General features: G+C 61.7%; 1 protein-coding gene and 1 long non-coding RNA gene across 2 annotated transcripts in view; one reads left to right on the top strand and one right to left on the bottom strand.

The window, feature by feature from the left end:
- Positions 1-765: 765 nt before the first annotated feature.
- On the top strand, positions 766-20,476 carry GNA11 (G protein subunit alpha 11). The gene is made up of 7 exons (XM_082456997.1): positions 766-953; positions 11,504-11,688; positions 13,944-14,098; positions 14,515-14,643; positions 17,245-17,374; positions 17,459-17,612; positions 18,326-20,476. The coding sequence occupies exons 1-7, from the start codon at positions 818-820 to the stop codon at positions 18,514-18,516; spliced, it is 1,080 nt and encodes a 359-aa protein (XP_082313123.1). The 5' UTR covers positions 766-817; the 3' UTR covers positions 18,517-20,476.
- Positions 18,629-25,733, bottom strand: part of LOC309658437 — a 10,342-nt gene continuing 3,237 nt past the window's right edge. The window contains exon 2 of the long non-coding RNA XR_014262234.1: positions 18,629-21,362. This is a non-coding gene — a long non-coding RNA (uncharacterized lncRNA). The remainder of the gene's footprint in view (positions 21,363-25,733) is intronic.

Below are 25,733 nucleotides of genomic sequence, written 5' to 3'. Positions count from 1 at the left end.
GAGGCGTTCCATTAATGTTTGTTCCAAGAACGGAGGAGAGGAAGGTTCGTTTCCGGTCAGGTAATGCCAGGGCGCCCCAGGAGGCCGTGAGGGCTTGTACCCCAGTGTCTCGCGTTGGGCCTGCGTCGCTCAGCCTCGCGACCGCACCTGCGGGTCCGAGCTTCTCGCTCCGGGGCCCAGAAAGACGCCGGGCCGAGCGGGGCCGAGCGGGGCCGAGCGGGGCCGAGCGGGGCCGAGCGGGGCCGAGCGGGGCCGAGCGGGGCCGAGCGGAGCCGAGCGCAGCCGAGCCAGCCTGCCGAGTCCTCCGCATTCCCACAATCCCGGGCGGCCCCGCCCAGCTCCCGGCTGCGCGTCCCCCTTCCCACGTCGGCGCAACCAAACCCGCGGGCGCGCCCGCCTCGCCCCTCCCCGCCCCGCCCGCGCGACGCCCCGCCCAGCCCGACCGCTAGTCCCGCCCCCTCGGCGGGCCCGCGGGCCGCCGCCCACTCCCATTGGCCGCGCCGCCCGCCCGTCGGCGCTGTCCGCGCGCGAGTTAGGTTGTGAGGCGCTGTCGCTCGGTCGCGGCGGCTGCGGTTGGCGGCGGCTGCGGCGGCGGCGGCGGCGGTTGTGGCGGCGCGGGTGGCGGGCGGTCGGGAGGGACCAGCGGCTGAACGGGACCGGCGCTTGCAGGCGGCCGAGGCGGACCGCCGGCCCAGGGGCCGAGCGCCGAGGGCCGGGCGGGCGCGGCCGGGGCGGCTCGGGGCCAGGGCCGGGCCGGCCGGGGGGCGGCGGCGGGGGCGGCCGGCGGGCGGCCGGGGCCGGGGCCGGGGCCGGGACGATGACTCTGGAGTCCATGATGGCGTGTTGCCTGAGCGATGAGGTGAAGGAGTCCAAGCGGATCAACGCCGAGATCGAGAAACAGCTGCGGCGGGACAAGCGCGACGCCCGGCGCGAGCTCAAGCTACTGCTGCTCGGTGAGTGGGGCCGGGCCTGCGGGGTTCGGGCCGGCGGTGCGCGTGCCGGGCGGGCGGGCGGGGCGGCCCTGCGTGCTGGCCATGGCCCTGCGTGCTGTCCAGAGCGGGCTCGACCCCCGCGGGGTCAGCCCTTGCCTACCTGTGCTGTCCACCTCTGGGCCACCCAATCTCTGCAGCCTGTGCTGTCTAGGTTGAGTCCCTGACATCAGAGGGGCCAGGCCCTGCCTCTGCTGTCCACATCAGCGCCCCAGACCCTCGGGATCTGCCCGCGCCTGTGCTGGCTGTGGCAGGTCACCAGCCCCTACAGGGTCAGTGCCTGCCTCAACTGTCCAGATCAGGCCCCAGTTTCCTTCAGGATCAGCCCCTGTCTCTGCTGTCCAGGCGGGGTCCCCAGGACCCTTTGGGATCAGTCCGTGCCTCTGCTGCCCAGCCCCTGATCCCTGCAGGGCCAGCTTCTGCTTCTGCTGTCCCGTTCGGGCCCCCAGAACCCTCGAGGGTCTGCCCTCTGCCCCTTCTCAGGAGACAAGCCTCCTCCCTGCACAGGGCTGGTCCTCCATCCCTGCCCCCAACACACACACCAACAGGTGTGTCCCCTCGCTGCCCCCAGCATCCATTCAGGGCCAGACCTTTGCGATGTAATCCACAAGACGCGCCCCTTGCCTTCTGGCATCCCTTCTCTACTTTTCCCACCAGGTGGAGCCCTGTTCCCTGCAGGCTGGGCCTGTCCCCCTCCAGCCCCCGTTCCCTGAGGCCAGTTGGAAAACCCATGTCCCTCCCCAGTGGAGTGCAGTCCGTGGGGAAGAAGACAGCCTTTCCTCTCTTCTTGGGGCCGGGGCGGGTGGAGCCTTGACGGAGCAACCGTCTCTTTGCGGCCCCTCTCCTTACGTCCTAGCGGGAGCCGGGTCTCCCGGGTCCTCTTCCCCTTCCTGGAGAGGATTCCTGTCCAAGTCTCCGTTTCCCCCACTGCGCACCTGTTGCACGGAGCCAGTCGGCCCAGCAGTCGGCAAGCTGTTGTCACCCCAAATAAGGGCTGTTGGAGGACTTACCTCTGCAGTCAAAGGCAAGAAGGTCGTTTACACAAGCGAAGCCCTTGCCCTGCCTTCTCCGGAGCTCTGCTGCATTCCTGCACTGCGGGGAAGGTTGGAAATGCTGCTGTGATGGGCCCCCGGTGGAGGAGGGGTCTGCCACCGAGGGGTCCTGCAGGACGGTGCCGGGTCGGAGGCAGCGAGTCGCTGGAGGCCGTGGGTCTTGGAGGGACTGCCTCGCTTCTCCCACCTGTGGGGACCCTCTGGGTCCTCCCTTTGATTAAAATACCTTCCCTGTTTTTTTTCCAAACATTCCACTTTACCTAAAGGCTATAAAACGGGCCATCTTTGCAGAAAAGACAGGCAGAGAGTAACGGTAAAGTTTGGAGGAAACTTGCAGTGGGGTCCCAGTGGCACCTGGGAGGACAGCATGGCCCTGGCTGCCTTTCGCCAACAGAGGTAGACTTTATTTTCAGAGGGGGGTTGAGAAGTTACCAGCATGTTAATGTTACCAGACAGTCGGCCTTGCCTGGGGGCTGGGGGCTGCACGAACCTCTGCACGCCCCTGCTGCCTGCCCTGTGCGCACCCAGGCTCCAGATTGACGTGGGGTTCAGGGGTACAGGTCGGTGGCCTGTGCTCCTGCAGCCTTGTTGTGTGTCTCTGGTCTCCCTGGGCCGGGGCTGAGGAGCCTCGCAGGGGATCTGGATGTGTCCAGCGCTCAGCCATGGGTGCTGGCTGTTGGCTGCAGGAGCACCTGGGTCTGAGGTCCCACCCCTCCCCCTGCCGGCTTGCAGGACAGGGAGTCTGCACCCCCCTGGGAAGCTGTTAAGTCCTAGGCATGGGGGCAGATAGGAAGACGAGAGCTTGTGGGTCCAAGGTGAAGGTTTATGACACCAGGAGGGCAGCTATGAATGCCAGGCTGAGGCCCAGGGGACATGCTGGGGGCCGGGGGGTGCCGAGCAACATCCCTGCCCCGCCCACTCCATGCCGGGTGCACCCCCAGTCATGAGAACCACAGACATCCCCAGGCGTGGCCCAGTGTCCCCCGGGGGCAGAATCACCCCCGTTTGTGTTATCAGAATCACCCTTGCCCCGTGTCAGTACACAGTGTAAAATGCGTGTTGCAGAGCCAGTATGTGATCAGTGTTAGGTTGTTTTGTCAGATGTTTTGTGTGTGCTTAAAAGGTGAATGCTTTTGTTACTACGGTCCAAAGCCACATATGTGTGTGCCGTCAACACGCAACACATCTACGAACATGTGTGATAGGTGTGTTCGGTTTTGTTGGTCCTGTTACTCCAGGCCACGTCCTCGTTGACAGTCGTCTGTGGTGGGGAATGGGGGTAGTGAGCGTCCCTGCAGGGGATACACTGGGGTCCCCACTTTACGGAAGAGGACCCCCAGGCTCAGTTAGGAGCGCCTGTGGGGGTCCCGGGCAGGCCCGCCGGCTTCTGCCTCCCGTGATCCCTCCTGGGTGCAGGTGCAGTCCCCTGCCCCTGCGTTTCTGCCACTCAGCGGAGAACCACCGAGGAGGCCCCTCGTCCGTTCCTTAGGACAGGTTTCCCCTTGAGAACCGAGGCCTACAGCAGGAAGCGCTGTTCCGGGAGCTGAGCGGCTCCGGGATTTCTAAATAAAGCAGGGCGGTCAGTTCCGCAGGCTTCCTGTCCTGCCTGCTGCGGCCCCGAGGGCGGTGGAAAGGGCCGGAATCCGGCCTGGGGTGTGGTGGCCCCTGCGGGAAGGGTGCGCCTGCCCTGCTTGGAGGCGAGAGTGGAACGTGGCCGTGGCTCCTGGCGGTGGCCCTGCCTGTTCCCCGCAGACCCCGAGAGCTGGAAGCGCCTGGGGCCCCCGGGCCACCCCTAGCGGCCCACCCCAGGATGAATCTTATGGGCTTAAAAGTTAGATGAAATTTTGTGTCGTTGAAAGGGTGGGCGCCATCCCTGGAGGTGCAGGAGCCCAGGCTTGCTCTCAGAGCCCCTCTCCCTCGGTGTCCTGTGCGCCAGGCCAGTGGGAATCTCCCTCCCCTTGGGCCCGAGCACAGCCTCGCCAGGCGTGTCCCTGGGCTCCGGACTCCGTGTGCACAGATGCTTCCCGGCCTCGGCTGAGCTGCGCTGGTCGCTGCCTGAGAGCCTTGGATGTTTAACCACAAAAGGTTTCGCTTTCTGATTTTCGTGGTGGAGCCCTTCACCCTGCGGCCCGAGAACAGGTCTCAGTCACTGCTGCTCCTGGGCTGGGAGTTTGGAGCGGCTGCAGAAGGAGCTGAGTGGGGACCCCTGGCAGGAGGGACGGGAGCCCGTTTGTCCCCCCTCTGCCTCAGAGGGCCTTGGGGGCAAAGTCCAGCCCTGGGTGGGCGGGTCTGGTCTGGGCTGGGCCAGGCCGGGTGTGCGGAGCTGGGCCGCACTCAGGGGGAACGGCCATCTCTGGTCCCCATAGGGCGCTCCTCTCCCATCAGGACAGTAGCCGCGGGGCCTGTCAGCCCAGTGTCCGTGGACGGGATTGGGGCATCTGCACGGGCTTCGGGGGCACCCGCGTGCGGGGTTATTTTTTGGCGGACCTCCAGCTGCTCTCAGAACCGGGCCCCAGGCCGCAGGCTTGCTGGCTGGGGAGTTTGTGCCAATGCGCCCCGGCCCCCTGCTCCCGGGTGGCCGCAGTCTCTGCCCTCAGCCCGGGCGTGGGGCACCTGGCCGGTCACTACCAAGGTGTCTCCCCCTCGTTTTCCCCACCACATCCCCCCTCCAGGCCAGGCCCTGCCACCCCACGGCCCAGCACAGAGCCCTGCGGGCCTGAGATGTTTGCTGAGTGGCTTTGATTGGCTAACTGAACGCAGTTCTCTCAAGCAGGTGGAATGGGGGTGACCGGGCGCCCCGACTTAGGACATCCTCACATCCCGCCTGGATGTGAGGCTCCCTGCTCCGGGGCCTGTTGCCACTGCCGGTAGCCCTCTGCTGTGACGCGTGGACAGGCAGGGACTTAGGGGCACAGCTCGCAGCTGCCACCCTCCCGAGGCCTCGTGAGTGGGCTTGGGGGCGCTCCAGAGCGAGCGCAGCCTCGGCTCCCTGCCTGCAGCGCTGTTGGGGGGAAGGCCGCGACGCCTGCGAGGCACTGTGCCCTCCTGTGGTCACTGCTCTCCCTACGGGGGCCTTTACCCGGGTTGACAGGCTGCCCGGGCAGCACTGGGAGGTGGGTCCCGCCAGGACCGAGCTGGAGAGCGTGGTGGGGTTTTGGTCCCCGTGCGTCCTGAGCCTCGGGTTTCCCTGCTGTGGAAGGAGAGCGTCCCCCAACTCCCGGACTGTGGGAGGGTCAGTGGGGGCGACGCATGTCAAACTGGGGAGCGCCGTCTGTGCCCTTTTCTTTATTTACGGTATCGCGCTGGCTGGCAGTCCCTCTGCGGCCAAGCGGGGACCTCCCTGTCTTGCGGTGGGGTGTCCGGAGCTTGGCCCTCAGGGCTGAGCCTCTCGTTCCCTGATCTGATCCCAGCGCCTGCCAAGGAGGTTTGCTTACGGACATCGGTTGGCCCAGAGCTGGAAGGTCAGACCCCCCCACAGAGGCGGGTCGCCCCGTCTCTGCCCCATTGGTCCTCTCTGCTGAGCCTCGACAGGTGGGTGGGGGCTTTCCCGTCCCCCAGGCCGGGCAGCTGGGCTGCACGGCAGGGTTGGGCGGGACTGGGGCTCATACCAGTCTCCCCGACTCCTGAGCGTTAGGCTTCAGGAGGGGCTGCACTAGGACCCGGCACGTGGGACAAGAGGGGGGCTGGCCCAGGGGACCAGTGTCTGCGCCTGGAGTCACCTGGGCAGGGGACGCTGGACCTGCTGACTTAGCGGCCACGGTGTGGAGGTCAGATGAAGGGATGAGTCCCGAGGTCCGCCCTGTTGTCCTCCCTCCTGGCCCCTGTCCAGGCTGGCGCCTGCTGCTGCAATATCTCTAAAAGGCCCGTGGCTGGCCCAGGAGAGCTCCCCCCGTGCTCTCACATTCGCTCACTTCCCTGGGTGGCGGTGACTGTGGACCACGGAGAGACGGACAGACGTGAAGCCCGAAGACCTGAGCCTGTTGAGGTCTGACAGTTACTGGCTGTGTGACCTCAGCGAAGCTGCTTGACCTCCCTGTGCCTCAGCTCCTTTACTTGTCCAGCAGGAGGTAGGGTGATAGAGGTACCACTGAATGAATGGATGAGCGGGGGTTAGGGGAGCGTGCAGTTGCCTTCCTTGGCTGCATGAGGGGTTTGCACTTTCTCTGTCCCCCAGCAGAAGGTCGCCATGCCTCTTTGATCTTGGACCTGTTGACACAGCTCGGGACTGAGTTGGATTTCCGGGCTGTTTCCAGGAGCCCAGATCCCCGGCAGTGCTCTCGCCTGGGCCTCCTGTGGTCCTGGGGTTCCTGGCTTCACTGTCCACATTCTAGAATTAGGGATGGCCGGGTGGCAGCCCTGAACCTCAGCTTCTGACGCTAGTGTTCTCTTGCTAGATCGCGGCCACTTGCCCCGGGGGTCACGGATGCTGCACACCTTGAGTCCCACTGGGATGATGTCGGACCAGCACCATCCTTCCTGCCCTCCAGGCCCTTTCCCTGCCCCTCTTCTCTCCCACATTTGAGGAGTGGCTGCCCGGGCTCAGACTTAATTCCTCCCGGTCTGCGGTCCTAGATCTTGGCCGACCGTGCAGGTGAGACGGCAGCTTTCTCCCTCTGTCGCAGGGATGGGGCTGCTCTTCTCCTTCCTCTTCTCCAGTTAGTCTCCGTTGGGCGGCTGGTGATGCCACTGAGCATGCCCAGAGATTGTCCTGCAGGCTCCCGGCCCCGCTGTGCTGTCTGGCCCCTGCCAGGCCCCCAGGGGCAGGACCCCTCACCTGGGTCGTGCCCCCAGGGGCCCCCATTCTTGGAGTTAGGACAGGAGATGCAGAGGACCTGAGGGGGACACGTGACAGAACCGGGACTGTGGATTGGGGACGAGTTCATTTGGTTCATTCGGGAAAAATGTGTGTGGTGCCTTCTGTGGGCCGGGCCTGTGCTGGGGCTGGGTGTGAGGCTGCTGGCAGAGCCCCGCCCTCGGGGAGCTGGCTCCCAGCAGGGACAGACGAGAGCAGCAGGCCAGGAGCAGGTGGGGTGCGGGGGGCGCTGGGGCCCTTCCTGGAAAACGTGAGTTTGCGTTTCTGTGCAGGGAGTTGGGGTGGCTTTCGGGAGGGGAAGGGCCCGATGCGTGGGCGACGTGAACAGTGGTGTGGCGCGCCGGCCCCGGGCCACAGTGCCATGGCTGTCCTCATGCGAGGTTGGGCTGGTCGCGTTGTGGGGGACAGCGGGGGCCAGGGGACCCACAGACACGAGCCCAGGGTCTGAGTGCAGCCAGGACCTGGGGCCACTCGGTGTCCTCGCTGGGAGGGGGTGTGGCGGTAGGTGCCCTCTGCACCTGTGCAGGTGCGTGGCTAGAACGAGGCCCGTCACGGGATCTCGCACGGTCTTGCTTGAGGGGGGCCTTGCTCTTCTCCCTGGTGGGCAGCTGTTGAAGGTTTTTTTTTTTATAAATATTTATTTGGTTGCGCTGGGTCTCAGTTGCGGCTTGCGGGCTCCTTAGTTGCAGCATGTGGGCTCCTTAGTTGAGGCTCCCGGGCTCCTTAGTTGTGGCACGCGAACTCTTAGTTGCGGCATGCGAACTCTTGGTTGTGGCATGCAAACCCTTGGTTGTGGCATGTGAACTCTTAGTTGCGGCATGCATGTGGGATCTAGTTCCCCGACCAGGGATCGAACCTGGGCCCCCTGCATTGGGAGCGTGGAGTCTTCCATCAGGGAAGTCCCCGTGACCGGATCTTCAGGGGGAACTGACCGAGGGCCGGGCAGGATGAGCTGGAGCTGCCAGGGACCCCCGGGCGGCGGCCACAGCAGATGGGCCTGGTCGTGAGGTCCAGGTGGGCCTCGCACCGCGAGACTTCTCTGAGCAGGTAGCTGTTGGCTTGGGCGTGTTGGGGGGCCCGGGTCCCAGCTCCCGGCACTGGGTGCCGGCAGCATGTGGGCTGAGTTGGGCCAGGGGGTGGGCACCTGGAGAGGACGCTGTGGCGGCTCTGGGTCCCCTGGAGCTTTTCCTCCCTCCCTCCCTGGCCAGTGGTGGCCGAGCTCCGGCCAGCTGGGCCTGCCGGTTCCAGAGCCCAGGGCCCGCGGCTCCGGCCTTCCACCCACAGCTCTGCTGGGAGGCGCCTGCGGGGACTGGCACCTGTCACTCAGTCGCTGTTGGCCCTGAGCACAGGTGACACGCCACCCTCGACATGCGGCTTGGTGGGGCTTTCCTCTGGGGGCCTGGCCTCTGTAGCCGCCACCTCCACACCCTCCTTTCTCTGTCCTTCCTGGCAAGGCGGCATGGCCCGGGCAGGGTCACTGACCGTCCCACCTCCTGGGCTGCACTGTCCCCAGGGTGTCCCTTTTGCCGCGTTCTCCCCCAGCTTTATTGAGACGTTAAGTGCCACGCGTGTTGTGTGGTTTCAGAGGTGCACGTGAGGACTTGACACGTGGCTTGTGACACGATTGCACGTGAGGCCCGTCACTGGTGCCTTTTGCTCCTGGAGTTGATCACGGTGCTGTCTTCGCAGCGGCTTCTCTGCCCCCGGCGGGGTTCGGGCCACGCGCCTCGTCCAGGACCCCCGACGTCTCCAGGGCCAGTTGCGTTTCCGGCTTCTGAGGGGTCCGTCTTCCATTTCTTGGTTTTCGGGGCGTGTCCCAGCTGCGTCGTCTGTGTTGGGCACCGGGGCGTCCCCCGTTGTCCATCGGCCACTCTCTGGCCGGCAATCACGGCTCCTCCGCGAACACCCGCTGTCCCCTGGCTGTTGGCACGGGCGCGTGCACGTGTGTGAGACCCTCGGTGCCCTGCGCTGCCTCTGGGGAGCTCTGGGGGGGCTGCCTGTCCTTTTCGCACCCGTTTTGGAGACGCTGGCTGTGGTCTGAAGTCAGCAGGCTCTCTCTGGGTCTCCCCGCGCCCTTGCGCTTGTGCAGCTCGCTTGCCGGTCCTGCAGTTCAGGGGGGTGGACACAAGGGGCAGCGCCCCGGGGCCTGAGTGGCTGTCCGTCTCCACCTCAGCTGACCTGTGGCTGCAGGGGGTCGGGCTTTAGTGGCCACTGGTCTGATGTTTCCGGTGAGAGGCCCTTCCAAACACCAGCAGGGCACGTATCTTTTTACAGTAGCATAGTGTCAAAGACAGGGGTTCTCACCTGGGTGGTCCTGCCCCCAGAGGACACCGGGCAATGTCTGGGGATGTCTGTGTGTCACACTGAGGGGATCCTGGCATCGAGGGGGCGGGGCCAGGGGTGCTGCTCAGCACCCCACAGTGCCCGGGACGGCCCCAGTGTCAGCAGTGCTGCGGGGACCCTGGTCCAGAGGAAACCGCGCAGGGCACGGCATTCCTGTGTGTCACCTCCCCTCCCCCACCCCGCCCCCTGCAACGAGGGAGGAGTGCATGGACCCCTCGGGGAGGTGTGGGGTCACATGGGGTCCTCGCCCCTTCTGCCTCAGAGCTGGGGTGGGGCCGTGGTGGGAGTGGGCGCCTGGCCTCTGGTTGATGCTGTGGCAGCGGTGGGATGGGAGGTGGCATCGGGGTAGTTACCACTCGGTGACACAACCGGAGTCGTATTCTTTTATTCGTGAAAGAACCCAGGGCCTTGATGGAGGTCCTAGAAAGGGGCAGCTGCAGTGAGGCCCCTGCTCTGTCTCCCCAGGTGGGCTCGGGCACCCGTGGTCAGTTACTCAGACGCGGGCGGAGGGCCTCCTGCTGCAGGACGGTGTGGTCACTGCAGGCCGCTCGGAACCCATGTCTTCTCTGGGAGCTCCTGGGCAAGGAGGCGGGCAGCAGATGCCTGAGAGAGACCCCCCGAAAGGCAGCGGTGATGGGTCCCAGTGCAGAGGGGGGCTGCCTGCCCTGCGCCCACGGCACCGGTGGCTGTGAGCCGGACGGCCTGCAGGGCAGGACGCAGCTCAGGCCCCTTCGTTCGGGTGGGGGACGCAGGTGACTCCGAGACAGGGTAGGGAGGATGAGCCTTGACAGGCAGGCTGGGGCGAGTCTGGGGGGTTCTGAGTCCCCACGAGGGGGCCTGGGGGCTTCAGTGCATGGGTGAGTGTTGGTTATCAAGTAGGGGTTTGAGGCCGTGCATCCGTAGGCTGTAGAAGTTCTCTCCTGCTGTGCAATAAAACCACCCTGTAACTTAGTAGCTGAAAATAACACACAGGCAGATTCTGAGGGTCAGGAGTCTTGGGGGTTCTGGGTCGGGGTCCCTTAGGAGGTTGTAGAGCACGTGTTAGCCGGGGCTGCCTTATCTGAAGGCCCGACTGGGCCGGAGAAGCCGCTTCCAGGGCGGCCCCTCACGTGGCTCCTGTCCACATGGGCCCTCATGCATGGTGCTGCCCCCCGGCCCCCGTGAAAGTCCTAGAGAGGATGGGGAGCCCCGTGACTCGTCTTGGATGTGACAGGCCATCCTTGGTCAGATTCTTTTGGTTGGAAGGGAGGCACTGAGTCCAGCCCGCCCTCCAGGAGGGGTCAGGCTCCCCCTCTGCGTGGAAAACATCCCAGAGATTCGTGGGCACATTAAAGCCACTAAATTGCAGTCCCTGCGTGTGGAGGTGAACAAAAGTGGGGAGACGGGTTTGCCGCTTAGAGGGTGACAGGGCGGTGCGGGGCTGGAGCAGGAGAGGAGCCCTCCCTCCCGCCACAGCGCTGGTGCCGGGTGGGGCTGGCCGGCCGGCACACGGCGCAGGTTAGCGCCGGAGGAGGACGCGGCGGCCACGTGGCCCCGTTCAGGGGTTTCTGCTCTGATCCCTTGATCCCAGAGACAGAGCCTCCGTGTGCCCTTCTCTGAGGTGGGGCCTTGACACCCGACACCTGGAGGGCTTTGGGACAGAGAGGGGAGGGGCCCCGGGCGCCCGCCGGGCCTCTGGGCTGACAAGGACGTGGGCCTTGGGGCTGTTCAAGCGCCAGGGTCACGCTCGGTCTCCGGGTGGCGTGAGGTTGGGTGAGTTACAGGTTCAGGGGCTGCTGGGGACCGTGGGGGGCACGGCCCGGTGCCCTACGAAGGCCCAGCGTGGCCTCGACGCAGATGCCAAATTTGTGCCCTGAAGGAAAGCTTTTCTGATCGGAAGCCGGGGGTCGGCGGGACGTTGTCACATGAGGGCGTGTGGGACAAGGGAGCTCGTCACGTGACCAGTTAAGGGGGTGGCGGCATCTGGGGGAGATACTTCACTGCTCCCGGCCTCCAGTTCCTCGGCTGCGGCCAGAGCTGAATTCAGACCCGAGTTGCCGCAGGTGCCGCGGCTGCTCCCCTCCCGTACCTGCCCACATTGTTGTCCCGACCTCCTCCGAGCCTCGGCTCCCCCTGTAGACAGGGTGTGCGTGGGAGGACGCGGCCCGCCCTGTTGTCCGGGCAGCAGCGGCTGGCCAGGCGCATCCCCACCTCGAGCCTCGTGGGCGGGACTCCGCGTGGGCGGGGCTTCTCGTGTGCAGGGCGCGGTGAGCCCATGGCTCGGGTCGTGGGTCCGGTCCCGCTGGGTCTCACTGGGCCATTTGCAGGCACGGGCGAGAGCGGGAAGAGCACGTTCATCAAGCAGATGCGCATCATCCACGGGGCGGGCTACTCGGAGGAGGACAAGCGGGGCTTCACGAAGCTGGTGTACCAGAACATCTTCACCGCCATGCAGGCCATGATCCGGGCCATGGAGACCCTGAAGATCCTCTACAAGTACGAGCAGAACAAGGTGAGGCCCCGGGTGGGAGCGCTGGGCACGGCTGGGCGTCTGGCAGCTGTTCGCAGCCCCGTCCTACAGTTGGCGGAGTGGGTCCTGGCCCCCTCTGAGGGCCAGCGTCCTACCAGGCACTGCACGCACTGTATCAGGCCCTCTGTGACCCCGGGTGGTGGCACGTTCTCTTATTTTCTTCAGTAACAGCTTTATTGAGAAAATTTACATACCAAGTTCCCCATTTAAAGTATGCAATTCACTCATTTTTAACATATTCACAGAGTTGTGCAACCATTGCCTCTAATTCCATAACATTCTCATCACTCCAGAAAGAAACCCCGTCCCCACTGGCAGTCACCTCCCCTACCCCTCCCCCAGCCCCTGCCAACCAGGAACCCACTCCCTGTCTCTGTGGATCTGCCTGTTCTGGACGTTTCCCATCAGTGGAATCACACGCTGCGTGTCCTGTGTCTGGCTTCTCTCACTGAGCATCGTGGTCTCAAGGTCTGTCCACGTTGCAGCGAGTGTCAGGGCTTCTCTCCTCTTTGTGGCTGAGTGATGTTCAGTGTGTGGAGGGACACATTGTCCATTGTCCATCGAGAGACACATGGTTGTTTCCACTCTTCTGGCTCTGCGGACATGCTGCTGGAACATTCGTGTGCAGGTTTTTGTTTGCACGCCTGTCCTGGTTTCTCCCGGGCGCGTCCCCAGCAGTGGAGGTGCGAGGTCCAGGGTAACTCTCGATCTGCCTTCCAGAGGGCTGCCTGCCTGCTGTCCGGGCGGCGTTGCCCTGGCCGTGCACCAGGGGGCTCTCTCCGGCGGCTTCCCTTGGCTTTGCTTTTGTGGATCTGTTTTCGGGGACTTCTCTTTCAACTCCAGCAGTTTGCCTGGGCTGGCACGTGGCACCATGTATTGGACCATGTATGTCCAATAGGGTTTAAATTAATCTGTTTACTTTGAGGCTTAAGAAGGGCAGTCAACCAGATTTCTGATATTGGCGCCTTCCTGCCTTGATGCCAGGTTCACGGGTCATCAGGGACCCTACAGGGCCCAGCACTGTGTCTGGGGCCCGGCCAGCCTGGCTGTGGGGCTGAGCATGTAGGGCCTGCTGGAGCGCCTCTCACCCTCTGGTTCGTAGGATTGCTCGCAGCTGAGGCCCCTCAGAGGCCAGGCCCCACTTTAACCGTGGAAGTCCAGAGGCATCTGGAACAGGGATTGGCAGACTAAGGCCTGTCTCTGTAGGTGCAGCTTTGCTGGCACAGGCCACGCCCACTCGCTTACATGTCATCCGTGGCGGCTTTTGCTGCAGCAGCAGGGACAGCGTGGCCGTAGAAATAGACATCTGGTCCCTGGCCTACATGCATCCGCAGTCGGGGGTTTTCTGGGGCTGGTGTCTGCTTCTCCAGGCCCGGATTGGGAGGCCGGGAGGGTGAGGCGGGGCTGAAGGACGCAGTTGTGCGGGGGCTGGGGCGGGAGAGCATCCCTGGGAGGCGACCGGTGGGTTCCAGAGCCTGGGCTGGGGCCCCCGCGTTCCTTGTTTGGGGTTCTGCCCAGCTGTGTCCCCTCCCCAGTCCCTCAGCTGTGTGGGTGGGACCATCCCGAGTGCAGGCATGTGGAGCAGGCTGGAGGAGAGACAGGGGTCTCCTGGGAGCCTTCTGCCCCCGGCGTTGTGTGTGTGTGTGTGTGTGTAGGTGTGTGCGTGCGCGTGTGTGGATCTCTGGGGTGGTGTGTCTCAGCGAGGCTCTTTAGCAGTGGGTCTCCGAGCCCTGTGGTCCAGGGTCTGTGTGGAGGCTCCGTCCCAGGGGCGTGAGTCATTGGACCACTGGACTGTTGTGATTAGCTCAGCCTCCCCTTCCTGGTGGGTTGCTCTGGTCCCTAGACCCCATCCCAGGCTGCACACGAGAGGACCTATGCCTTCAGAGATCCCGAGGGTTTCAGGAGCTGTGTGCTTGGAATCGGGGGGCAGGTTCTTCTTAGGTCACAGAGGCTCTATTTGCCTCGGTTTCCTCACCTGCAGCATGGGATCACGGGGGCAGCCGGTGGTGTTTGTTCCTCTGTCCTCTGTCCAAGGTGCCTGGCGGCCGGGTGGACCCTGCTCCCGGGAGCTGCCTCCATCTGCATTTTCCTTTGGGGGCCTGGCACTGGGGGGCGATCACTGCTGGTCGCCCTTGCGTCGTTCTGACGCGTGTTCATGGAAAACGGGAGTCAGTGGTTCCGAGTTGGTTGCCAGGTGCTGGTGCTGAGCGTCCCCGGGCCTGCCCCTCCCCCCACAGGCCAACGCGCTCCTGATCCGGGAGGTGGACGTGGAGAAGGTGACCACCTTCGAGCACCGGTATGTGAGTGCCATCAAGACCCTGTGGAACGACCCCGGCATCCAGGAGTGCTACGACCGCCGGCGGGAGTACCAGCTCTCGGACTCCGCCAAGTAGTGAGTGGGGCCGGGCCGGGCCTGGGCGGAGGAGGGTCTGCACGGCGCCTCGTTAGCCGTGACGGGGCGATTTCCCTACAGGGAGGCGGGTGTCTGCGGGGATTTTCTGTTGTCTCTCTGCCCCTTTTCTGTGTCTCTAAAACTATTCCAAAGTGACAGGTTTGGTTGTGAAAAGCCACCCCTCCAGCCCACAGCCTCTCTTCGGAACCCCGGCGCCATCCCCATCCCTGGACAGCCGTCCCTCCGAGCTGGGGTGGGGTTCTGTCCCAGGTGTTCCCTGCGGCCTCATTTCGTCCCTGTCCATTCTCGTCCCAAGTAGTTGGGCTGCTTGGGCCCCTCCCAGCGCTCAGGAGACCTGGGATGGCCGGGAGGCCCCTCGTGGGCTGGCTTGAGCGGTCCTGCCTGCTGTGTTGCAGCTACCTGACTGATGTGGACCGCATCGCCACCTCGGGCTACCTGCCCACCCAGCAGGACGTGCTGCGAGTGCGCGTGCCCACCACTGGCATCATCGAGTACCCCTTCGACCTGGAGAACATCATCTTCAGGTACCTGTGCCCCCGGCCCCGGCCCCAAGCCCCCGGTGTGGGGCAGCGAGAGAGGGTCCTTGTCCGTGGCTGTCACCAGGTTTCCGAGTGAGTCAGGCCCCGGTGGCGCTTGCGGGGCTGAATGGAGGCGGCCCGGGGGCGACAGCCTCCTCGTGCGGGCTCCGCATGGGCCCCAGATGGGGGGAGGGTGCCGGTGCTTGCGGGTGGGCGGGCGGGTGGTCTGGAGCCCAGGCCAGAGCAGGGGTGCTCCGGGCGGACGGTGGAGGAGCCTGAGGGCCCCAGGGGAAGGTGGCTCCAGGCCCCTCTGCGGCCCAGTTCCGAAGGCCATGCGGCCAGAGTGGACTCAGGGCCGTCCCCGAGGATGGGCCCCGCCACCCCGCGAGGTCACAGCTTGTCCAGAGCTGCCAGGTGGCAAGGCCAAGTGTGTCTCCCAGGGCAGCCGTAACAAATGACCACAGATGGGCAGCCTAAAATCACAGAAATGTATCTTCTCCTAGCTCCGAGGTCAAGGTATCGGCAGGGCTGGGTCCTCCTGAGGGCGTGAGGGGAAGCTGTCCCGTCCCTCCCAGCTCTGGCGGTGCTTGCAGCCCGCGGCGTCCCTTGGCTTTTAAAAGCCTTGCTTCATCTCTGCGTCCATCATCACACAGCCCCTCCCTGGGTCTGTGCCCATGTTTCCTTTTTATGGTGACACCACCGATCACTGGATTCAGGGCTCCTGCTCTGGAGTGACCCTGTCTTAACTAGTGCCATCTGCAGTGACCCCACTTCCAGATCAGGCTGTGTCCCCAGGTTCCACGGGGACTGACTTTGGGGGACACGGTTCGCCCAGGGCTCTGAGGCCCAGGCTCCGGGGTGGGGTTCCTCCTCTGGCTGCGAGCCTTCCCTCCCCGCCACTGCATGGGGTCCCTTCTGCTGGGCGAGCCCACCCCAGGGGCCCCAGAGACAGCGCTGCTGGTGGAGGTCCTGCCCTGTTGCCTTGAAGCGCCAGCCCCGGGGGCGTTCAGGGATTCTGCTGGGTTTGCCTTGAGGTGCCCTCTGGCCCGAGACCCGAGACCCACCTCTGTCCCCGGGGACCCGCACTTCTCAGGCAGAAGCTTCTGGGAGAGGGAGAGAGTCTGGGTGCCCCCAGCTGGCCCCCCATCCTTTCTCACCTGTCAGAGACCCCGGGGTGCCCTTGGACCCTCAGGAGTTGTAGGCATCACACCGCACATGCCTGATGGTACATTTTCTGGTGAGAGTTCAGCATTTTGGTTTCCTTCTTTTTTGGTCAGATTCTCGATGGGGTCCGGGACCTCAGAGGCCTGTGGGGCACAGGCCGGGGCTATCACTGGCCTTCCTCCCGACCCCACGTCCCGGGGTCCCCTCACACGGTCTTACCTTGGCTTCCGCAGCTGCTGTGCCCTCGGTCCAGAATGCCTCTCCCCTCCCTTCCCGCCCCTCCCCCAAGCCTGTGTGTGCGCTCTGCTGCTGTCCGAACTGCAGAGTGGCCCTGCGCCTCCGCCACCACTGTCCCTCGGCCAGCCCACCCCTCGCCCACCTTCCCCCTTGTCTGGTCGAGGGCTTACAGAGGGCAGGCCAGACGCCCGGGCACGGAGCTTGTGCCCCCATCTTGATCGGAGCTCACACAGCACCGGTGACAGTGCGATTGGCCTGATGTGTGAGGCCCGAGCCTGGTCCCACACGGGACCTCCTGCAGAGACTTGACCCCACCCCCACCCCGGGGGCCCAGGTTCCCACCCGGCTGTACTGGGGAGACTCAGCTCCAGAAAGGCTGTGGCCCCTGACGCCGTCGGCCCGATGGCGCTCCCCACACTGGCTGCGGCGGCCCGCGTGGGCCTGGTGTCCACTCACCCCCCTCCCGTCCCCTTGGTCACCCTGACACGTCCGCCATCCGCCTGTGCTTGCTAGAACCTTCTGCGAAACCCCCGCCAGGCGGATTGGCCTCTGCTGCCTGACTGTCCAGCAGCTGTGGACGGGCCTGGCCTGGGGACCCTTGCCTTCTCAGGCTGCTGTTCTTTCTCGCCATCGTCTTCAAAAGTAGAGGGTTTCCTCGTCATAGAAAACTTAAGAAACTCACAAGTAGAAAGCGGGGACCTGTCACCAGTCGTGATGCTCAGGGCGCCGTCCCTAGCCTGTCCCCGCCCCCCGCCCCGCCTGGTGTCAGCATCTGTGTGCCGACATCTCCCGCTGGACAAGCAGCCTGCTCTCGCCGTGGCTGGGGTGGGTTCCTGCGATTCATAGGTGATGCCGTGTGGTGTTCAACAAGGGGAGACGGGTTTCCAGACGTGGGACATCCGAGGTCGCCCGGCTCAGCCCCACCGGGGTCTGTGCCTCACACGCTCCACGGCGCCCCCTGTAGGCCAGGGCCCCTCCCTCGGCAAGCAGGCGCCTGGCTGTTTCGCGGGTCCCCCCTCCCCTGCTTGTGCTGTATTCTCCTGGCTTAATGGTACTGTGGCTTTGCTGGCTCTGACAGGTGACTGAGGGTGCCCTCGTGGCTCTGATGCCTTAGGGGTCGCTTGTGGCTCTGGCAGAGGCGGCTGTGCTGGGGGTGGGCAGTGTCATCTGCAGCCCCACGCTGAGCCCGTGCACCCCGCCCTGCAGGATGGTGGACGTGGGGGGCCAGAGGTCCGAGCGGAGGAAGTGGATCCACTGCTTTGAGAACGTGACGTCCATCATGTTCCTCGTGGCCCTCAGCGAGTACGACCAAGTGCTGGTGGAGTCGGACAACGAGGTGAGGCCCTCGCTGGGCCCAGGGAGGGGGGTGCCCACAGGCCCTTTTGGGGAACCTGCCGCCAACCTGCTGCCTGCCCCGCAGAACCGCATGGAGGAGAGCAAAGCGCTGTTCCGGACCATCGTCACCTACCCCTGGTTCCAGAACTCGTCCGTCATCCTCTTCCTCAACAAGAAGGACCTGCTGGAGGACAAGATCCTCCATTCCCACCTGGTGGACTACTTCCCCGAGTTCGACGGTGAGCCCGCCCTACCGGCCTGTCTCGGGCACCGCCAGTGCCTCCCTCACCCTCTCTGGGCCTCGGTGGCCTAGTTGGCGACTCGGGAGTGACACGAGGACGGTGTTTCCCAGGCTGCACGGAGGCCGCGGCGCAGTTAGTGTGGCCGGAGCTTGGCGGGCGCCTCGCAGGGCCCTGGATGGTGGGGAGAGCTTCGTGTCCCCCGGGGGAGCGTCGTCTGTGGGAGGGGGCACCCTGCGGTCACTGCCTGGCAGCCTGTCCCCACCCGCCCAGGGCCCGGGCACGGGGAGGAGCGAGGCGCTGGGGATACGGGGTGAGCCGGACCCCTCCTGCCCCTCCGGCTCAGCCCCAGTTCCTCCTGCCGTCCCCACCCCCACACGTGGAGAACCCCCGGGGGCGCTCCTGGGGGGCAGTCTGGGCTCCGCCACTCCCTCCCGGCGTCTCCCGGAGGTGCTGCCCGAGGAGCCGGGAGACCCGGGGTGGGGTGGGGGGTGGGTGGCGGGCCAGAGCAGGAGGCTGGCTGCCAGGGGGCAGCAGGGCTGTGGACACGTGCCTGAGTGGGGGGGGATGGATGGAGGGGAGGCGGGAGCCAGGGAGGTGGAGGGAGGTGGGAGGCGGGTCTGCCTGGCAGGTGGGCCTGAGTGAGGGGCTGCTGGGCGAGGGGGCTGCGCGGCTCCTTCCGCTCATCCCACCCCTGCCCCCGCCTCCGCCAGGCCCGCAGCGGGACGCGCAGGCCGCCCGGGAGTTCATCCTGAAGATGTTCGTGGACCTGAACCCCGACAGCGACAAGATCATCTATTCCCACTTCACGTGCGCCACCGACACGGAGAACATCCGCTTTGTCTTCGCCGCTGTCAAGGACACCATCCTGCAGCTCAACCTGAAGGAGTACAACCTGGTGTGACCGCGCGGACCCCTGCCAGCCGCCTGCTGGTCGCCAGTCTGCCCCAGGAGTCGGGGGTTTTTCATATTTTTAAACAAATGGTTTTTATTTCACAGTTATCAGGGGATGTACATCTTTCTTCCTACACACCTCGTGCACCTTCTCATCTTTGTCAGTGGCAGAGGCCGCCTTTTTCTGGCCTTGACTCGTGGCTTGCTTTTTTCTAAAAAAAAACAAAAACAAAAAAAAAAAACAAAAAAGGAAAAAGAAAAAAAAGAGAACCCACAGAAGACGGGCAGAGAGGAGACCTGGCCCCCAGCGGCGCGGGACACAGCCTCCGGGGACGGCTGTTGGCCTGGTTTCTTCTGATCTCGGAAGGCGTGGAGATGCAGAGGCTGGGACTTCTCTTTCTTCCTTGTTTAAGTTATTGACGCCCTCACCACTGTTGCCGGGTTTCTGCCCCGGACTCCAAGACGTGGGGGTGGGTGGCGCCCCCCGCTGCCCGCCCTGGGAAGTGCCTAACCATTTTTTCTTTTTTTTTGAGGAAACAAAACGCAGCCCCTGGGGCCCTGTCTCACAGCCCTGCCTGCCGCGGGGGGCTGGGGCGTCGGGGTTCTCTGGGGCTCCCGCCGGGAGCGTTCCTGGGTTCTGGGCCCAGCCCCCAACCCCGAGGAGGCCCACTTGGACTGGGAGCCACTGTTTGTTTTGTTCCATTTTGTACCCAATTTGGAAACAGTGAGGGTGGGGTAGGGACTTCTTTCAGAATTTTCTCAGGGCTGTCCCCGAGAGGCAGAGAGGGAGGGAGGGTCGCCCTGGCGGGGCCATGGGTGGCTGGGAGGTGCCCACCGCCCTGCACTCTGCCCAGAGCCGAGCCGTCGGGGCTCGTGGCAGCTGGAGGTGGGCCCTCAGCCTGGCCACGGCCACGCACTGAGGGGGCCTCCCCGAGGGCCTGAGGGCCGGTTTCTGGGGGGGGGGGGAGGGAGTGGCTGTCTCACGTGGCGTGGGCCGAGCACTGCAGTGGTTGCTTTTGTGTGGTTGGTTTCTTGCACCAACGTGACGGGAATGGCCTGCCGGTGGCGCCCCGTACCTGCCCCGCGCACCTGGGCCCTGCGAGTGAGCGCTCAGGGCGGCCCTTGACCAGGGCGTGCAGAGAAACGGCGCACACGTCAGACCAGCCCCACACCAGCCTTTTCCCCGTCCGTCCGCCTCCCACCTCCCTCCTGAGGCTGATACGCAGGGCCCAGGGCGGGGGGCAGGCTTCTCAGCATGTTCTCCTCGGGCATCTCCACCCAAAGGGCCCTCTCTGGTGCCGTGGGTCCACTTGCGGGGGTTTGTGCCATAGCCCTGACGTGCGGCCAGGGGCGGTGGTGCCGCTGGCAGTGGGCTCCTGGGGGCCCACAACGCACAGGGAGCCGGGGCAGGCCTTCGAGGGGGAGGCGGTGGGGTGGCGCATCTAGAGTGTTAACTTCCGGAGGGGTCGGCGTGCCAAGATCCCGGGGCAAGCCCGGCTGCCGTGCCCAACCTCCCTGCCTGGCCCGCTCGCCTCCAAGGCGCTTGCCCGAGTGCCAGCCTCCCCCCACCGCTATGTCACATCACCCAGAAGAACTGCCCTCCGAGTGCCAACGCCCCAGTGACGTGAGGGGCCGTGCCGGCCGGCGGGGGTGACCTCGCCCGCTTGTACTTGTATATTAAACAGTCCTGATTTCAGACAATTTAAACCTTAATCTATTTAAAAAAGAATATTATATAAAAATGCTGTTTTTAAACCTTTTGTCATTTGAAATGCATGTATTGTCCGTGCGGGCTGAGGGGCGGGCGCCGTCAGCTCAGTGCCAGTCTCCTGTGGCCGGAGCTGTCCATGTTCAGGCAGCGTGTCGGGGCCCTGACCCCTTAATCCAGAGATACGTGATGGAAATAGACTTTTCATACCTTTCTCCTGAAATGAATTCTGTTTTAAATTGGAATAAATTTTGTTCCTAAACACTCGGCCCCCTGTGGCTTATTTCCTGTTACTGGCTGGGGGTGGGGGGCAGCAGAGGGGCCCTGAGGCCCCCGGGGTGTCACCTGACTCCTGTGTGGCCTGTGGGGCCCTGGCACCTTCAGGATGGGGTCTGAGCTCACGGGAGCCACAGCTCGGCCGCCCGGGGTGTACCTCCTGCCCTGAGCTGGGACCGCGGCCCCAGGGCCCCTGACTTCAGGTCGATGTGCTGCGCTGTGGGCTGGAGCATCCTGCAAGAGGAACTCCTCCTCGTGGGGGGCAGGGGACAGAGATGGGGCGGCGCCCGGGTTCTGGACCCAGCTGGCCACTCACTGTCGCAGATCCTCTTGGGAAGACGCGCCCCCTCCCCCGGCCCCATTTCTTTCTGCAAACCAAGATGTTCTCAGTCTTTTTTTCCTTAAAATATTTTTTACATTGTGGTAAATACACATACAACTTACCAGCTTCACCATTTTTAAATATACAGTTCGGTGACATTAGTTTCATTCGCAATGTTGTGCAACCATCAGCAGTAATTGTCTCCAAAATCTTTTCATCACCTCAAACAGAAACTCCGTACCCATTAATCAATAACTCCCCACCCCCTTCCCCAGCCCCTGGCCCCTGGCCCCCACCATCCTATTTTCTAAGGATTTCACTCCTCCAGGGACTCCATGCGAGTGGAATCACACAGTATTTGTCCTTCTGTGTCTGGCTTCTCTCACTGAGCATCACGTCCTTCAGGTACATCCATGGTGTAGCAGGTGCCAGGATCTCTTTCCTTTTTAAGGCTGAATCATTCCACTGCGTGGATGGACCACCTTTGTTTATCCATCCGTTGATGGTCACTTGGGTTGTTTCCCCTTTTTCGCTGTCGTGAATCACGCTGCTGTGAACACAGGGGTGCAAGTATCTCTTTGAGACTCTGCTTTCCATTCTACTGGCTATAAACCCAGAAGTGGAATTCTGGGTCAAATGGCGATTCTACGTTAAACCATTTGAGGAACCGCCAGGCTGTTTCCACGGCGGCTGCCCCATTTCTCCTTCCTGCCAGCTGTACGCCAGGGTCGCTTTTCTCCACATCCCCCTCCAGTTTTTGTTTTTTTTAAAAATAACTCCATGTTTTTAATTTTATTTATTTACTTTATTTTTGGCTGTGTTGGGTCTTTGTTTCTGTGCAAGGGCTTTCTCTAGTTGCAGCAAGCGGGGGCCACTCTTCATCGCGGTGCGCGGGCCTCTCACTATCGCGGCCTCTCTTGTTGCGGAGCACAGGCTCCAGATGCGCAGGCTCAGTAGTTGTGGCTCACCGGCCTAGTTGCTGCGTGGCATGTGGGATCTTCCCAGACCAGGGCTCGAACCCGTGTCCCCTGCATTAGCAGGCAGATTCTCAACCACTGTGCCACCAGGGAAGCCCCCACTCCAGTTTTATTTACTCATTCATCAGCGGGATGGAAATGCCCTGAAGGCCCCGTGTGTGCCAGGCACTGTCCTAGGCACTGCATATACAGGGAAACAGCACTTACCACCATGACTCAATCTATGAAGAAAAACAGCAGGGAAGAGGCATGGGCAGAGATAGTGGCCATTTCAGGCAGGCTGTTCAGGAAAGCCCTTTCGGAGAAGGTGGCCTATGAATAGGATGCTGGAAGACGTGAAGGGAAGGGGCAATGCTGTGGTCTGAGGGAGGGACTTTCCAGGCGGAGGGCAGAGCTCATGCAAAGGCCCTGGGGCAGGACCAGGCCTGGTTCATTGGAGGAACAGCAAGGAGGCCCGTGTGTCTGGAGCAGAGTGAGTGAGGCGGAGAGAGGGAGGAGGGGAGGGCAGGGAGGGGACGGGGCAGGTCGTGCAGAGCCTTGTGGGCCGCGGGGAGGACTTGGGCTTTTACCCCCAGGGAGGTGGGACCCTGGAGGACTGTGGGCAGGAGAGGCACAGGGCCTGACTCGGTGCTCACAGGCGCCCTCTGGTGGCCGCTTCCGGGAGGACAGACTGTGGGGGTGAGGGCGGAACCAGGGACCCGGATGGAGGGGACTCAGCTGGACCAGGTGGGAGATGATGGGGCGGTCCCAGGTGGAGGCGGAGGAGGGGAGTGGGATTCGGGAGGTGGGTGCAGGGAGGGAGCCCGCGGATGCTGCCGGCGCGCCTGGCCGTCATGTCCCCCGCGGCCGGCAGGTGCCACTCGCCTGCTTTCCGCGCCCGCCTGCGCGAACACGCATCCGCCTGGGAGGTCCTCTCCGCATCCCGGTTCCAACAGGGAAACCGAGGCACAGAGCGGCCGGGCCCTTACCCTGACGGTAGACGGCACCCTTGAGCCTGGGCACCAGCCGCGGCCCGGTGCAAAGTGAAAACGCAGGGCCCTTGTTACAAAACCAGGAGGCATTCAAGACAGAAAACCTTCCGAGCCCGAGTCCCCCGCCCACCAAGCCGGCCCAGGTGGCCGGCGAGGGGATCCTGGGTGTTTCCTTCTTTTGGCTGCGGTGAATCATGCTTCTGTGAACTTGGGTGGGAAAGACCCTCTGGAGACCCTGCTTTCGGTTTGGATATACCCGCAGAAGTGGAATCAAATCCGTGATTCATCAGTTAATAAAGGGAGGGGATGGACCTTTGTACCCCAGCCTTGGGCCAGCCCTGGTGGGGGCGGGGGCATGACCTTGGGTGTCGCCAAGGGCAGTGGCCAGGGAGTGACCCAGCTGTGGCCTCCCATCAGCTGAGGACTGTGAGGTACTGTGAAACCATGTAAACATCCTATTCCTCATTAAACAGAAAGGGCATTTCTCATACCAAAGAAACAGCAAGGAGATCGTCCTTTCTGAATAAAGGAGAGACTTTTGGATGGGATAAATTTAGGTCCATAAAAACTCACCAGACAGGGGCTTCCCTGGTGGCGCAGTGGTTAAGAATCCGGGCTTCCACTGCAGGGGGCATGGGTTCGATTCCTGATCAGGGGAACTAAGATTCCACAAGCCTGGTGGCATGGGCAAAAATTTAAAAAACAAACAAAAAAATCTCACCAGAGCTACTGGGGTTGTAAATTGGTACATGCACTTTGGCAAAAGAGAGTTAATATCTGGGAAATACCTTGTAACCCAGCAGTTCCACAGTTGGGTATTTTTTTAAAAATAAATTTATTTATTTATTTTTGGCTGCACTGGGCCTTCGTTGCTGCACTCAGGCTTTCTCTAGTTGTGGTGAGCCGGGGCTACTCTTTGTTGCAGTGCGCGGGCTTCTCATTGCGATGGCTTCTCTTGTTGTGGAGCATGGGCTCTACATGCACAGGCTTCAGTAGTTGTGGCCCGTGGGTTCAGTAGTTGTGGCTCACGGGCTCTAGAGCGCAGGCTCAGTAGTTGTGGAGCACGGGCTTAGTTGCTCCGTGGCACATGGGGTCTTCTGGGACCAGGGCTCGAACCCTTGTCCCCTGCATTGGCAGGCAGATTCTTAACCACTGCGCCACCAGGGAACTCCCTGGGTATTATTTAAAGAGAGTCATACATATGGTCTCCAAAAAGGCACATCCCAAATGTCCATAGCCATCCTACTCATTACATCCCTAAATGCCCATCAACAGTAGAATAAATGACTAGCCCAGCATGGTGATGACAGTTAATAATACTGTATTGGGACTTCCCTGGTGGCCCAGTGGTTAAGACTCCGTGCTCCCAATGCAGGGGAAGCGTTTGATCCCTGGTGGGGGAACTAAAATCCCACATGCCACACGGCACGGCCAAACAAACAAACAACAAAAAATGACTGTTGTACTTTGAAAGTGACTGAGAGAGGAGGTCTTAAAAGTTCTCATCACAAGAAAAAAATCACTACATGTGCCAATGGACATTAACTAGACTTACTGTGGTGATCATTTCACAATATATACAAGTATAGAATCATTACGATGTACAGCTGAAACGCATATGTTATGTATCAATTATATCTCAATTAAAAAAAATAAATACAAAACGCTTACTAAAAGGATACATAAATAGATGGTGGGCTGTTCACCCAATGGAATAGTCTATGCAGTGAGAATTAATGTATTTCAACCACGTGTAACAATATGATTTATGACACAAACAAAACATTGAGTGATAGAAGCCAGACAGACCAGAATTCACAGAAAGTTCGAAAATGGCAAACAATGAACACAATATTTAAGGATGCTTAATCCACTTGTAAATTGATAAAGAAAAGCGAGGAAATATAGAGGGACATTACATAAGAGAATCATAAGAGAATCAGTTTATCAAGAGGACATAATAATCCTAAATGTGTCTGCACAAAATAGATGAAGCAAAATATGAAAATACTGATAGGAGAAATAGAGAAATCCACAATTACACTTCAAACCTTCCACAGTTCTCTCTCAGTAATTGGTAAAATGAGCAGACAGGGGACTTCCCTGGTGGCGCACTGGTTAAGAATCCGCCTGCCAATGCAGGGGACACGGGTTCAAGCCCTGGTCCGGGAAGATCCCACATGCCACAGAGCAACTAAGCCCGTGCGCCACAACTACTGAGCCCGCGCGCCTAGAGCCCGTGCTCCGCAGCAAAGAGAAGCCACCGCAATGAGAAGCCTGCGCACCGCAATGAAGAGTAGCCCCCGCTCACTGCAACTAGAGAAAGCCCATGCGCAGCAACGAAGACCCAACTCAGCCAAAAATAAATAAATAAATAGAATTAATTTTTTAAAAAAAAGAGTAAAATGTAAAACAATAAAACTCCAAGAAGAAAACAGAGAACTTCTTTGTTGGCCTTGGGTCTGGCAAAGGGTTCTTAGCGACAACACCGTACGCATGACCCGTGAAGGAAAAACAAACTGATAAATTGAGCATCGTCAAAATGAAACACAAAGAACACATCTAAGAGGATGAAAAGCCAAACCACAGGCTGGGAAAAAATATTTGCAAACCCCATATCCCACAAATGACTTGTATTCTCAAGACAGAATAATAGGGAAACAAACCCACTGAAGGAAATGGCAAAATATTTGAACAGACACTTCAACGAAGATACAAACATGGTACATAAACACATGCAAAAATGTTCAACACCGTTAGCTGATCAGGGAGACGCAGATTAAATCCACAGTGAGGTACCATTACACATGTCTTAGAATGGCTGAAATAAAAAATACGGACAATATCAAGTGCTGATGAGGAGGTGGAAAAACGGGAACCCTCAGGCATTTCTGAGGGGCGTGCAAAATGGGAAAGCCACACCAGAAAACCATTCAGCCGTTTCTTACAAAGTTATACGTACAATTACCTTAT

The sequence above is a fragment of the Balaenoptera physalus genome (genome assembly GCF_965194825.1).
Source record: "Balaenoptera physalus genome assembly, chromosome: 3".
Taxonomy (NCBI): Eukaryota; Metazoa; Chordata; class Mammalia; order Artiodactyla; family Balaenopteridae; genus Balaenoptera; species Balaenoptera physalus.
Note: the sequence above shows the minus strand (reverse complement) of the source record. Positions and strands in the feature narration are given on the sequence as shown.

Excerpts from the sequence above, each read along its gene's own strand:
- GNA11 (XM_082456997.1), top strand. The coding sequence starts at position 818 with ATGACTCTGGAGTCCATGATGGCGTGTTGCCTGAGCGATGAGGTGAAG. Across the intron at positions 14,099-14,514 it reads CTCTCGGACTCCGCCAAGTA|CTACCTGACTGATGTGGACC; the intron begins GTGAGTGGGGCC and ends GCTGTGTTGCAG. Across the intron at positions 17,613-18,325 it reads CTACTTCCCCGAGTTCGACG|GCCCGCAGCGGGACGCGCAG; the intron begins GTGAGCCCGCCC and ends CGCCTCCGCCAG.